This window comes from Haliotis rubra, unplaced genomic scaffold, assembly GCF_003918875.1.
Source record: "Haliotis rubra isolate DU_JTF1 unplaced genomic scaffold, ASM391887v1 Scf163, whole genome shotgun sequence".
NCBI lineage: Eukaryota > Metazoa > Mollusca > Gastropoda > Lepetellida > Haliotidae > Haliotis > Haliotis rubra.
In genome coordinates this window covers 1204196-1220228 of record NW_025765592.1, presented here as the reverse complement: position 1 = coordinate 1220228, position 16033 = coordinate 1204196, and the positions used below count along the sequence as shown (strand labels likewise).

At 43.7% G+C, this 16033-nt stretch overlaps 1 protein-coding gene across 1 annotated transcript in view; it reads left to right on the top strand.

Moving 5' to 3' along the window:
• LOC124271750 overlaps positions 1 to 16033 on the top strand; it is a 387369-nt gene that overhangs the window by 121776 nt on the left and 249560 nt on the right. Inside the window, exons 9-10 of the mRNA XM_046706916.1 lie at positions 7111 to 8071; positions 15607 to 15890. Of these exons, the coding sequence (XP_046562872.1) occupies positions 7111 to 8071; positions 15607 to 15890 (1245 nt within the window). The remainder of the gene's footprint in view (positions 1 to 7110; positions 8072 to 15606; positions 15891 to 16033) is intronic.

The following is a 16033-nucleotide window of genomic DNA, read 5'->3' as shown; positions in this document are numbered from 1 at the left end:
TGGTCTCCAAACGGTACGCGAAAGCCAACAACCTGTACGTGAAAAACTACGATTCGAACAAGCCTGCCAATCATCTCCTCTATCTCGACGCCAACAACCTGCACGGTTGGTCTATGAGTCAGTATTTGCCTACAGGCGGGTTTGAATGGGTTAATAGCGAGCATTTTAATCCGAAGAACATTATGGCCATCCCCGACAACTTCGAGATAGGCTACCTGTTCGAAGTGGATTTGGAGTACCCCGAAGCATTGCACGAATCGCACAACAATTATCCGCTGGCTCCTGAACGATTGATGGTCGATCGAGACTGGATGTCCGACTATCAGCGAGACTTGTTGGGTGAAAACACCCTGGCTAACGTGGAAAAACTCGTCCCGAACTTGATGAACAAAACCAAGTACATCGTGCACTATCGCAACCTGCAGCTGTACCTGTCGTTGGGTATGAAGCTGACCAAAATACACTGGGTGCTCAAATTCGATCAAAAACCCTGGATGGAACCGTACATTCGGTTGAACACCGAATTGAGAAAACGAGCCACGATCGACTTCGAGAAAAACCTCTACAAACTTATGAACAATTCAGTGTTTGGCAAAACCATGGAAAACTTGAGGAAACGTGTTAACGTGAAACTTGTGCGATCGCACCAGGAGGAAAAACTCACAAAATTGATCGCCAGCCCAGCATTCAACCGAAGCAAGATATTCGACGATGACTTGGCAGCGCTGCACATGAACAAAAGCCACATCAAGCTCAACTGACCCGTCTACGTGGGGATGAGCATTCTTGACCTCTCCAAACATCTCATGTACGATTTCTACTACAACCAACTCAAACAACAGTACGGCGATCGATGCGAGCTGCTGTACACGGACATCGATTCCTTTTGTTGAATATACGCACCGAGGACATGTACGAAGACATGGCAAAACACATGCACCTGTACGACACCAGCGATTACCCCCAAGACCACGCCCTACACAGCACAACCAATAAAAAGGTTCTCGGCAAGATGAAGGATGAATGCGCGAGCACACCCATTGCCGAATACGTCGGATTGAGACCCATCCTGAAAGCCGACAACGGTGATGATCCGAAAGGCAAAAGGGGTCAAGAAATATGTAGTGAAACAACACATCAAACATGCCCTCTTCAAACAAGCTCTGTTCAAGAATAAAACGTTCAAACACCGAATGAATGCGTTGAGAACCGATAAACACAACATCTATGGAATCACCCTGAATAAAACCTCCTAGTCGCCCATGGATACCAAACGGTGGATCGCCGTCGACGACCTCACGACTTACGTGTACAGACACACGCGCATAAACCACTGATTAGACCTCGATGCGTTGGGAGTCTCTAAGACCCCCTATAAAGGACAATTCATTCGGCATGTCTAGGTCTAGTCAGTGTTTGCTGAAAAAATGATAGACACTTTGCGAGTTTAACGAGTCTAGGCTGGCAAACTCGGCTGTACATCGAATGATGTCTCTGCTCGAAAATCAGTATTTTATACTAGGCGCTGGGAGCGGAATTACGTAGAATTAAGCCTATAAGGTACCCTGTAATAGAACCATCATTATATAACTACTCATTCACTTTCAGACATCTGTAGCCTCGCTATTCAGCCGGCCGTGCATCATCATCATAGCCGAGCCAAGAGTCACAATCACATATACTCGTCCACGACACTCGCTCAAAGCAACCCCCGAGACGGTAGCGAGGTGATGACTTCCGAGACCTGCGTTTCATTCAGCTAAAAACACCTCTCGCCTCGATAATATATAAAAAGTACAACAATATGTTGGATTGTTAGCCTTTCGCCAGACCGACCCCATGCTCACTAAAAAGTGATTTTTTTCTAAACTATTTGACCGATTTTCGTGAAATTTTGCATGCATCTTGGCAGATGGTTACACTATAGCAAAACGGCATTGGGAACACTCTCGATGACTTCATTAGATTAATTAAGACTTAATTACGACAAAAAGTTGGCCTTTTTGCCTTTTCCCGACCGACCCCATGCTCATTTAATTAGGAGATAAACATACTGTGTTGGAAAATCAGAGGTATATAACGAAATTATAATAGCTCTAAATATTTGATTTAAAACCTCACACTACGTGTTCGGTTTTAAATCAAATTTGAGGTTTTAAATCAAATATTTAGAGCTATTATAATTTCGTTATATACCTCTGATTTTCCAACACAGTATGTTTATCTCCATTCTACCATAACTGCGTTATTAAGATTTTTAAAACGAACTATTTACCTCGCACTGTGCCGCCGCGTATTCGACGACAAGCTCGCTTTCGGAACACCGAAGAGGTGCAACAATTCTTTTGTACAGTCCAACTGCATGTAGGGGTGATGGCCTCTTCCCAAATTTTGAACAATGCCAACTTTGTAAAATATATTCAAACAAACAATAGCTTCAATGCTACAGAACTTTATTCACACGTTTAACTATGTTATGTTTACAGTGTGAAGCATAATTGTTGGGTTTTGAACAGATGAAAACTTATGAATTTTTAAAATGGAACCCTCTCAAGTTTTGGAATGAATTAACCCACTGACCTAATTCCCACCGTAATGATTGTTGATGACTGTCACTGCACAGTAAGTGATTTGAAATGTGGACGACGCACATGACTTTACACTTTGTGCCAAGTTGACCTGATTCACCGAATTCAAACTGAAAGATGGAGCCAAGTGCGGGAACTACCTGAATTACCCTGCAGAATTGATGAATACTTTCTTTTTGGTCGGAGGAAGAATCGGTGTTGTATGAATTTAAACTTTGCTGATTCTGGTGTCCTGTCAACTTTACGATCTCGCGACAGCGATTCCACACCAGCATCGCGACAAAATAGTTACAGTTGTGGCACGCACGCAGTGATTTGTGTAAATTTAACTCAAGCCGGCATTTACTGACAAACTTTTCATCATTGAAGAAAGCGTGTTGTGGCCTAATGGTTTCAGAGTGAACCACGTGGTGTCGAAAGCAGTTACAGATTTCCGCCTTGCTGAAAAAATGCTGGATTTTGTGGATTCAATTTTGATTTGTATTTTGAAAATGAATTGACTGGACACGAAAGACAACCCGGTCTCATATATACGAGGTTTTCCCTACCCCTTATCATGACCCCCCTGGATGATTCTTTGTAGCCTCAGAGTGTGTCATCGTGATGTATTGAAGACCCATGTCGTCTGTTTCGACAGTAAAAGAATCGCTGGAGAGAGACAGCTGATTTTCACAGCCCCACCTACCGAAAACCGAGTGTGAGATCGAACCAAACTTTAACTTGGAGGTTTTCCTCGTGTGTCAACAGACAAATGTGATCTAATTTTTGCCATGTCACCCTGAGAAATTGCCTCATGATGTTTGGGGTTATCCAAGCCCATCTTTTTTATTTTTGGCGCAAGATACCGAGAAAAACATTATTTGCACTGTGAAACAGCTGATCCTGCAAGATATTGAAATTGCACTTTCGTGAGGAGGTGCTCTGAGATGGCGATGTATGGCGGCCCTGATTCCCACATAGCTCGACTTGGAGTAATACTGGCCATCGATCGTCCCTACCCGGCATAAAATGTCGGGGCAATTTTGCCAGTTCATCAGCAGGAAGCTTTCAAAGTTTGGATTCCCATTTTGTTGTGTTAGCCATTCTGAATGGAAAGGAATATAATCAGTAGATCTACTTGGAATACCTATGAAAAGGTAGGAAATAGGTTTTATTCAGTATAAGTAGGGTTCGGTTACAGTTACAGTACTTTTTATACAATTTTCACATGAATTCTGATGATTAAAAATATTAGGTGTATGTCATGTTAGGTCTATATGTCATGTTGTGTAAAGCTATTTTCTAAATTAGTAAAGAAAACTCATTGGTGAAATTAAGTGAAAATAAAATCGAATTCTAAAAAAAATTCTTGTAAATTTTTTTCATTGCCTTATTTTCTTACGTTTGAAAATAGAAACGCCCCAATGAGTTGTTTTTAGGGTGTTTTTAGGTCTCTCGGCAAGGTATATCTGGTCCAAATCAGCCTCGTCCACTTTTTCTCGCCTTGATTTTTATATCCCGGGTGCTGAATTTTCATCTTTGACATCTATTAAATTACAGTAAATAGACACATTTAGGTAATGTTTACCAATGTTATTTTCACATGTAGGCCAGCTTCAAACTTGTTATATTACTATTGGCGATTGTTATGTTTATTGTTATATTAATAGAGGCCTGTGGTAGTAGCTAATTTCAGTCATGATGCTGTAAATATATTCATAATCGCTTTCAGTTCTGACATTCGAACATACTCTTTTTTAATTATTCATTAATCTTGTTTTCTTATGGCCAAATTTTCATACCCAAATTTCCCAAATCAGATTTGGTTTGGTCAGGTTCATTAGGGCGACCTACAGTTTCATTCAGGCTGGGTGTTGACTGTACCGTGAAATCTGAAGAAATTGAAACTGGAATTAGGAGATAAACCTACTGTGTTTTGACATCAGAGGTAGTATAACGGAATTGTGATAGCTCTGAATTTAATTTCTCCTCCGTTACCAAGTCAGGATCAGTGGTGATATCGTCAACGAAATCTGATAATAAATAAAATTTAATATGAAAAATTATGCATACTGGATCCGTTTTGGCATAACACTGAATATGCGTAATGACAGTTTTGCTTGTGTTTTTTATTCTTCGAAAAGCAGGCGATATCTTGGCGTTATTCGACTGAGTATTGTTTTCTATACTTATGAACTAATTTGTGTATATAATCACCTGTTTCTGTGATTTGCGACAGTAATGAGTTGAACTCATCATCGCTAAATCCATCATTGAGTAGAGATGCAAAATTTCCAACTGCAAAATCGCCGTAATCCATCAGTGTATCGGTTGCTTGGTTTACGTCGGCCATGTTGGTGGTCAAACGAAAATAGTGCATTACCGTAAACAATGTATAATTGCGCACGGAAAACAGAGACCTGTATATCGTGATTATATACCTCTGAATGACTATAATTAACCAATCACAATCCAGTGTTTACTGAAGTCATGGTAGAATAGTCAATATTTCAGAAACTATTCTACCAGTTTTCATCCATTGTGTATACTACTACTGTACTTATCCTGTGTCAATGAAAATTGCTGCTCCATGCAGCAGTATAAGGTTTTTGGTTACGTGGAATTATTATACTATGAGTATCAAATTTAGCTAATGTGCATAGACCTTTCCTCTTTACTTGACAACATTATGGAGCAGCTGGAGGGCACCAATGTTTATACATACATACATACATACATACATACATACATACATACATACATACATACATACATACATACATACATACATACATACATACATACATACATACATACATACATACATACATACATACATACATACATACATACATACTAACATTTGTATAGCGCCGATATCCAGCTCAGCTCAGCTGCTCAAAGGCGCTTTGTTTTTCCCTCGTTCACTGGATGTCAATCTCAACGGCACATCGTATTGCTAATCTCAACTCCCTGGGGAGCATACAACTCTTGCAGCCACTAGGCTCACCGAGTTATTGTGGCATTCCCATCCTTACGAGGTACGCATTCACAGCTGGGTGGACTGGGACACATAGTCACAGTACTTTGTCCAAGTTTACTGCACGTTGCTGTACCCGCAACTGGGTGTTTGCACGTATTCATGTGGCCACCATCTGGTCATATACCAACGGATTCGTGGGTTCTTTTAAGTGCACAGGGTTGTGTACTGTACACTAGGGGTTGTGACAACACCGAAAGAGTCTGCACACAAAGTTGACTCCAAGGTTTTTACACCCGGTCACAGGTGGGCTCGATCCTGTCACCTCAAGCTCGCTGGATCACTGGCCTGGCGCTTTAGCCAGTTCGCCAACCGCGCCCATCCAATGTAAAATTATTCATCCAGGATTAAGTAGTAGATCTGCCCAACATTGAGATGGAACTGACCAAAGCCCAACTACAGAGAATTGTCAGACAAGGAGATTGCCTGTCTCAAGTGGCAATCCCGTCCTGGGGATAGAGGGTAAGGAGTAACTTCAGACATAGCTGGAGTTGTTTCAGAAAGTTACATGATAGGGTCCGCTTCCCTTTTACTGCTTTATACCTGTAACATGTAGACAGAAGTGGAGGCAAACAACAGAAGACTACACAACTGCAAACAAATACTCACAATAACATGACCATATAAACAGTCAAATAACATATTTTTGTTGTATTTTTATTGAACTAAAACTAGAATCAGTTTGACAACATAACCATATGCTGGATAGGAACAGCTGTGTGGGCCAATAAGTTATATATAGGTGTGAAGAGGACATCTGTTGAAAATCTGGATTTAATGAGATCACAGCCAACAGGATTTATGGCAATGATGTAATGAGGTACTATTCTCAGAAGTACTAACAATGATAACTTTTGTTTAATTTTACTTTCAAACAACATCATTGTTTATCTGGCTATCAAACCATTGCCAGCAAAACTGGAAAGACAGACAGCTAGAAAATAATTATATTTTCTACACTGTTGATGAGGCAACTGCAATCACGCCCTTCTAATTTTTGGTATGAAAAGCTTGCCTTTTTTTGGCAGCGTTATATGTGGTAGATATTGTTATCACTACAATAACTATTGTGAGATAAGGTTACATATTGTTGGCAAGAGAGACATTCTTCTGGAAATGACATCACATGTTACTTATGAGCCGAAAGTGAATGACCTCAGAAATGGAAGTGATTCATATGTATGGTCAAATATCACCCAACAGGTCACAAGTGTAACATCAAAGAAAAGCCATAAATTCCCAAATTGTTTTTCTCTTAAAATCAGACAATTCAGCATTATAATTCAAGTTTATTTGTATATATCTACTTAATTGCTTCCAATTATCTTGGAGTACTAGATAGGAGATCAGACCTATCCCTCTTGTGAAAGCTGACGATGTAAAAAAGGTAGGATATTCAAAGGAATCATCTAACTATAGTTATCATTTTGTTTAAGATCTTGTTGAAGATTACATCCAGAATTGTTTCATGATATATTCATTGATGCTCTTTATTTTGTTTAGACTGATCAACCTGCAAGACAGAATCCATCAGCACCAGGGAACATTCTGAATGTTGACCCACTGGTTCTTATCAGCACTAGTTCTGCTAATGTACAGCATGACGAAAATAGTACACCAGTACCTCATCATGTAGTGCCCCAGATGAAAGAACATCCTCCGATACCAGATAGGAAACTCAAACCTATCCAGCCTCTGGTGGCAGAGCAGCAACATCTGTTACAAGAGAGTGGACCAGTGCCTGCAGTTTTGCCCTCAGACAACATAAGTTCATCACCTCTAAACTGGAGCATGCCAAGGCAGTCAACCAGTATACAACAGATGTCTGAAATTAATCAGACAGACTCAGTGTTGACATCTAAACTTCTGGCAAAGATTAAAGAGGAACAAAACTTGGAAAAACAAAAAGCAAAATGTGACATTCATATCATCTCACTAACTGAAGAAATAGAGGAAATTGAAGTGCAGTTGAATCATTTGATTGAGATGAATGTAAAATTTTATGAACAAGATGAATTTTTAAAACTGAGCAAGAAAAAAGGTTTATTGAAACGAGAAAAACTAATTCTTGATAAACACCGCAACAGACTTGAATCAAACTCAGATAAGCCCTCTCAGGTGTATTATCCACCATCTCATGTAGACTTTAGTAGACTTGATGACCCTGTCTTGCCAACACCAAATGTTGTGCCTGTTAGTGATTATCAGGACCAGGATACAGGTAGAACACTTAACCAGCCTTTTGCAAGCCAAGCTGCTACAAAGATCCTCAGTAATGTACATGAAAACATGTACCAATCATCTGTCATCCAGCCAAATAAATTTCAGCAGCCACAGGGTCAACAGGATTCACAAGTAGTTTCTACTGAAACCACCACTGTAAAAAACAACCAACAGCCATGCACTCCCATTAAGCCTGAAGCTGAGCCCAATGCAACATCAAATAACTCGAAAGAAACAGCTGGTAAGTTAGTTGAATGAATGAATGAATAAATGGCTGACTGACTGAGTTTCGTTTTACACCGCTTTTAGCAATATTCCAGCAATATCACGGCAGGAATGAATAAATGAATGAATAAATGAATGAATAAATGAATGAATGAATCTCTCCTTAAGGATGTCATTTGGCTACCCCAATAATGATAAAAAGCAATGGAATGGCACAAATATTAATATTTTCATAGTTATTTGACTCTTTTTGTTGGAGTTTAGCTCTAAAACCTGAATGGCCACACAGCAGCAGACATATTTATAAAATTCAAAATGTAAAGAAATTTGGAGTCAGTTTAGTAGGTGGCATTGTGTGTTCATAGCTTTTGGCTGTGGGGGGGGTTAGATGGCTGACTTGGTGTCCTGGTGATGAGTGGCCTGATTGTGGATTCGATTCCTAAATGAATCTGCTCTTTACAGAGAAAGTGTAGCACTTGGTCTTTTGCATTATAGGCCACCTAAGTCATACATGACAGCACTGGTGTGGGGCGGTGGGGTAGCCTAGTGGTTAAAGCGTTTGCTTGTCACGCCGAAGATCCGGGTTCGATTCCCCACATGGGTACAATGTGTGAAGCCCATTTCTGGTGTCAATGCCGTGATATTGCTAAAAGTGGCATAAAACCACACTCACTCACTCACGTCACGAGTGTAAAGGTCATGTGACAGCCAGCGGAATATGCATAATGGCCGAAGCTGAGATAGCAGAAACTGTTCTCGCGATTACATTTAAATATTAATACTTTTGCATTATAATTTGGGGTACATGTTTCTGATGACTTCATCTTTAACCCATTGCAAATGTCCAGTATTCTCCTTTAATTTGAAATCCACTTTTCAGGATCCACCTGAAATGAATACTTACAGTTTCTGAACAATAAACATATTTTATAAATGAACATTGTGAGTAAGTAAGTAAATGACATCAAGTATTTGTGAGCATATGACATAATCACGTAGTAAAGCATAATATTTTTCCTTATCCTGACTCATGCTTATTTGCTTGTCTTCTTCCTCTTGCAAACCTAGTGGAACACTTGTATCTCCTTATTGAAGTTCCTTTCAATAAAGCGTACGTAAAATCACTACTCACCAGAGTTATTCCTGTTTTGGCGGGAAAAGTGGCGCCACTGTCTTCCCACCCTTCACTCTCTCCTTCTTCGCCCTGTGAGCAGGTTGTGAGAGCGCCTGTGTCTCCTATACGGCACTATATCCTTTTATTACTTAGTTAGTCACCTCTATTATTACTTTATAGAGGTTTAGCTAGTATATTTCAACAATATGGTTTCATATTTAATCGTATTTAGCACTGTTTATTCACGGGTTAGTCCGTGTTTGTTCAGTTGTTTACGTTCATGAAAAACTGTTCCAATTGTAGATTACGTTTCTCTGCTGCTGACCCTCATCAATCGTGCCCTAGCTGCACGGTACCATGTTCTTTCAGCTCCTGCTGCATTAATTGCAAGCATTTAACTACTTGTGCATTTAATAAATACCTTCTTTGCGTCCTTAGACATGCTGCAGATAGGTCTAGACTGGTTGGTCCAGTCATGGATAAATCAGCGGAGTCCCTCACCAGTCAACTGCTGTCTGACGACCCCCTTCCGTCTGATGTTCCGCTGGAGTTTCCCTCGGAGGAGAGGCGTGGGACGAAGTCCGCCACCTCCAAGAAGAAACCTGCTACTCCGGACATCCCGTCATCTCAGCCTAAGACTCGGAAATCGTCAACCGCCCAGCGCAGACTCCGCACCCCCAGGGCGTCATCCACTACCAAGGGGAAGTCAGCGCCGACAACACGGACTTTCTCAGCCGAGATTGTCCCGTTGACAGAACAGGGACTCTACGATGATCAACCGATCATCATCCCAGAGGTTCGTCCCAAGAAAAGACCAGTCTCAGCTACGGTGACTTCAGCGCAAATCTCCATGCAAACCCAAGGTATCTACGCTGACAACAGATGAGCGTCCTGTGGGCCACGTCGCTATCACCGCAGAAAGGGCAGCGCTACTACCACCGCAGACCTTCAACCCGGGGGATTTTATGCAGCAGTTCTCCCAACAGATCATGGAGATGATGGAGCAGCCTTACGGCCTGGAGAAGAAGTTACAGCCAGCCCACAAAGAGGTCCCAAGCCTTCGCAAAGGCTCCAACGCAGACGTCGTCTCTGAGGGGCCCTCACTCAATGTGATATCTGGCAGCAGATCTACAATGCCTGTGCGAAGGTCGACTCAACCATCCCCTGCGACGGACTCGGACGATCAGCATCCGCGAAGGCATTCGCGAAGGACGACTCGGTCATCGCCTACTACGGATTCGGACGATCAGCATTCGCGAAGGCGTTCGCGAAGGAGGAATCGCCCATCCCCGGATACAGAATCGGACGACCAGCATTCGCGAAGGCGTTCGCGAAGGACCAGTCGCCATTCCCCAGATGAGAAATCAGATGATCAGCGTTCGCGAAGGACTTCAGATACAGTATCCAAGACATCTTCCGCATCACGCAGATCGTCAAGGGATTCGCCAAGACATTCGCGAACCTACAGTCGCTCATCTCCGCGCAAGTCACCCTACAGACGCAGTTCGCCGGCCACTCGCCACGCCGATCTCCACGCCAATCTCCACGCAGGTCTCCACGAAGGTCTCCACGAAGGTCTCCACGCAGGTCGCCACACAAGTCTCCGCCCAGGTCTCCGCTCAGGTCTCCACACAGGTCACCGCAGTCGCGAAGGACTCCACCTCGATCACCATCTGAGGAGGATCAACATCCCTTACTCAACACTCCTGTCATTGAGGATGACGGCAGGATCATCTTTTCGGACGCTGAAATATGCTACTGGATGGCCAACGGTTTAGATTTGGCATCACCATCTAAGGATGATAATCCGGCTCACACCTATCTCATGCAGGAGGATGATGTCGACACGATCACTCTCCCTCCGATTGATCCCATCGCAGCGGTCCCCGAGAACCTGGACGCAGCCTTCAAGTCAGCCACAAAAGCCCAGGCGCCGCATCTACCACAGTTCAACGCCAAAAAGTTCTCCTTCCACAACATGGATCCATTCCTGAAGGCACAGGAGATCGATGAGAACTTCAAAGTCATCAGTGATGCCAAGGCCAAGTCTTACAACATTGAAGACAAAAAGTTGGCACAAGTTGAAACTATGACCAGGCGCATGTTCTTCAGCCTCAACAGATCAAGGGCAGTCAACGAAACGCTCATCGCTAAATTCCGAGACTCTACTGCGGAAGAAGATAGGATGATATATTCGGCCCTCCTTATGCACAAGAAGGACCAACAGTTTATGACAGACCATCTCTCATCCATCTCCGGAGCGCTGACACTGGCACGTCGACAAGGTCTCCTCGCCTCCTGCAGTTGGAGTGACCACTTTACCAAGTCACTCTACACAGCCCCGTGGTCAGCTCCTTCCATCTTTGCTGGAGGAATCGACGAGGTTGCCAAGGAAGTTACCAAAGACTCAAGGGAGGTCCTTATGATCAAGTCCATAGATACTCTGGCCAGCGTCATCAGGCAAACATTCCAGCGCTACTCAGGCAAGTCCAAGTTTCCTGGGATACAGAGAGCACGGGACAAGACAGTGGCTAGCTCCAGAGGTGGAAAAAGTTCCTTTCGTCGCCCAGTCGGCAACTACAGAGCAAGGTCCGGACGAGGCAGGGCACCCAGAGGTGCCAAGAGTTATCGACGATGAAAGAAGGGTTCGGAACGACTGGAGTCTTCCACCCCCAGCCGTTCCTGTACAGCCTTCACAAGTGGGTGGACGCCTTCAGCTACACTGGGAAAACTGGGGAATACTTCAAGATCCGTTTGTATCCAACATCCTAAGAAACGGATATCGCATACAACTACAGGCCGCTCCACCCGCTTACAGTCGACCCTCACAAGTTCGACTTCAAGACTCATCAGATAGAGCAGTTACGAGAAGCGGTCTCATCTCTACTAGTAAAGCGAGCCATAGAGGTCGTAGATCAAACCAACATCACGCCAGGTTTCTACTCCCCAGTTTTCCTAGTGCCCAAGAAAAACTCCAAAGAAAAGTTCCGACTCATCTACAATATGAGCACATTCAACAGAGAATATCTGAGCAGACCTCCCAAGTTCCGCATGATACATCTACCTCAACTAATCCACCTCGTCCGTCCGATGGACTACATGGCCAGCATAGATCTACAGGACGCCTACCTGCATATTCCTGTACATCCAGACTCGAGGAAGTACCTCAGGTTTACACTGGATGGGCTACATTACCAATGGAAGGTCCTGCCATTTGGAATATCATCGGCCCCTTGGTTGTTTACAAGGGTGACGAAACCCATAGTCATATATCTACATCATCGAGGTCTACGCAGTGCCTTTTACCTCGACGATGGGATTCAAGTACATCAAGATCCCAAGCATCTCAGACTACAGTTGAACTTTACCATCAAACTGCTTACACAGCTGGGGTGGTTAGTGAATCTATTCAAGTCGGACCTAGAACCTACGCAGGACCTGCAGTTCCTAGGCATCAGATTTCTCCACGACGCAGAACCGCATCGTCGTCAGTACCAGAGGACCGATGGCTCAAGATTCAACAGACAATCCCACAAGCCCTATTCTCTTCGTGGCCACTACAACAGTGGCAGAGTCTGTTGGGTCTCCTCACGTCTGCACAAGACATGACAGCCAGAGGGAGATTACAGCTACGCCCGTTACAGGTCCTCATCAATGCTCATCTCGACGACCCAGACCCCTTCGGTCTCCCGGACTACCTCAGACCTCATCTACTATGGTGGACCCAGAGAGCGAATGTCTGCGAAGGCATCTATCTAACAGAGCTGGAGTGCAAGACTCATCTGTATGTGGACGCGTCACTCCAAGGTTGGGGAGCACATCTCGACAACGATGTGGCAGCCGGGAAATGGACCAAGGAAGAGGAAAGTCTGCACATCAACATGCTGGAAATGAAAGCAGTCGTCAACGCCATACTCCATTGGAGCAACATTCTACAGAATGCGCATCTCATGGTACACACGGACAACTCCACAGTGGCGTTCTACATAAACAAGCAAGGATCAACATGATCATTGAACCTGCTGGACCTCTGCTTTCAACTGTTTGACCTAATCGACAATCTGAACATCCACATAAGAGCATGCCACATTCCAGGAGCCAGGAATGTCATATCAGACGCACTCTCCCGTCCAACTCAACCATCTCCGACGGAATGGATGCTACATCCCGAGATCTTCAAACAGATCATCAAGGAGATAGGAGCCCCGTTGATAGACCTCTTCGCCACACATGTTTCAACAATCAGCTGACAACATTCGTCTCTCCAGTACCAGATCCACAAGCATGGGCAACGGACGCTCTCAGCATATCCTGGGAAGGACTAAATGCGTACGCGTTTCCACCGCCAGCGCTACTAATGAGGGTGTTGCAGAAAATCAGCCAGACCAGGAACCTCCAACTGATTTTGGTCAGGCCCTACTGGCCAGCGAGAATGTGGTTCCCCATTCTCATACAAGAACTAGGACCACCACAGCTGCAACTACCAGAGTGGTTGAATCTACTCGTACATCCTCACACAAAGCAGGCGCACGGCAACCCAGGGACATTCCAACTACACGTGTGGACTGTATCAAGGCGTGCTTGAACAAGAGAGGGTACTCCGCCAGAGCAGCGAAAGCAGTGACACTAGCTTTACGCAAGTCTACACGCAACTTGTACGACGACAAGTGGCGAAGCTTCGAGACATATGCTGCCAGAAACGGGTTTTCAGCTAGAAAAGCATCACACCCTCAAGTGGCGGACTACCTTTGTCACCTATGGCAAACAAAGCGGCTAAAAGGGTCTACGCTTTCAACATACCTAGCGGCATTGAGCTCAGTCATTACTATGAGGACAGGTGGCAAGCTAACAAAAGTACCAGAGTTACTGGCCTTGTTACGGTCTTTTATAAATTGGAGGACCAACAACAGAGATTCAAAGCTCCGGCGTGGGACCTCAACGTTGTTCTACGACATCTCACCAGTGACGTCTACGAACCATTAGAGACGACATCCTTTGAATTCTTGACACAAAAGACGCTGTTCCTGCTATCCCTAGCAACAGCAGCCAGGATGTCGGAAATACATGCTCTAGACTATGAGAGAACACGGTTTGATGAAAATCAAAACACAGTGCATATGGGACTACGATGGGATTTCATCGCAAAGAATCAACTGCCAGGTCAACCGGACAGACAATTCCACGTCCCAGCATTATCCTCCGTCCTCGGACCACAAGATACACATGACTTATCTTTGTGCCCAGTGAGAGCATTGAAAATATATTTACAACGATCCAGAACTAGGAGACGCAAGTTCAAGCGACTTTTCGTCCCGATATCGACAGCGACACAGACGGAGGTCTCCCGCACTACGATATCAATCTGGATCAGAACTGTCATACTACGGGCCTACAAGGCAGCAGGACTTGATCCTCCAAGAGCCTCCAACCCACACGAAATTAGAGCTCTGGCGTCAACACTCGCTCTACATGGGAATTGCTCGTTACAGACGATAATGGAGGGCTGCTTCTGGAAATCAGACATGGTGTTTGCAACCACTACTTGAGAGATATCGCCACTGAGGACGTCTCCGGCATTCATCATTTCGGCCCACTGGTTGTCGCACAACAGTTGACAGTTCCTCAAAGACGCTGAGACGAAGTCTCGCTCTTTTATCACATGACTTACCAAGCCTACACTCAGACGTGCAGTTAGACTTAAGCAAAACTCTGCTAACGACTAGCATAAGTGATATGACCCAGTACTTGTAAGAATACTCGTACAGGAAAGGGTCGCTTCTCCACTTGATGCTTGCATCAAGAAATGGAGTCGCAAAATCCACATATAAATGTTAACAAAAGAAAGGACCAAAAGTTAACAATTGTGGTCCCCCCATCAAAAAGGCAGCTGAAAGGACAGGGTCACAAACAGCAGCAGAGATTAGCACAGTGCCAATACGGAGTTCCCATAGGGGGGTATATATTGACGTAAATCACTACACGAAATCCTAAAGTATTTTTTCCCGCCTCCAAATGCGTCGGATTCTACAAGCAAATAAGCATGAGTCAGGATAAGGAAAAATATGTAATTTTCTGAATAAAATTGATATTTTATACTTATCCTGACTCATGAGGTAAGCCCTTCCAACCTCCCTACTAGACACTTTGGATTTCCCTGCAAATTCAAGTGTCAGGCTCATTATCAGGAGAGAGTGAAGTGTGGGAAGACAGTGGCGCCACTTTTCCCGACAAAACAGGAAACAGGGATAACTCTGGTGAGTAGTGATTTTACGTACGCTTTATTGAAAGGAACTTCAATAAGGAGATACAAGTGTTCCACTAGGTTCTCAAGAGGAAGAAGACAAGCAAATAAGCATGAGTCAGGATAAGTATAAAATATCAATTTTATTCAGAAAATTACATTTTTGTCATGGAGGCTCATATTGTGCCATATGTAGTTTCAGCTTGCAGGAGTCCATTGTCGACTGTTAACATACACCCAACATCTGGCCTCAACTCAGACAGACAAGCAGATCATGGCCGTCACTGGCAGTGTGAGCACTGCACCATGTTCAATGACAGTAACACAAGGATATGTGACATGTGTCATCGTACAAGTGACAACGCCGTGTTTGTCAGTGATATCTGCACAACTGAGGAGATAAAAGAGAGTGAAGAAACCTTTGTTGTATGTTCAAATATACCCATGGTTGGGACAAAGATTGCTCAGGAACAAGACCAGGTAAAACTTAATCCATATTCCACATATTCCACTTGGTTTTCGTAAGGTATCATCATACAAAAAGTAGTATAGTGAAATATCCGTATTGACATAGCAAACATTTTGATCCAGCCAAAACAATACAATAAATGGCGCATGATACA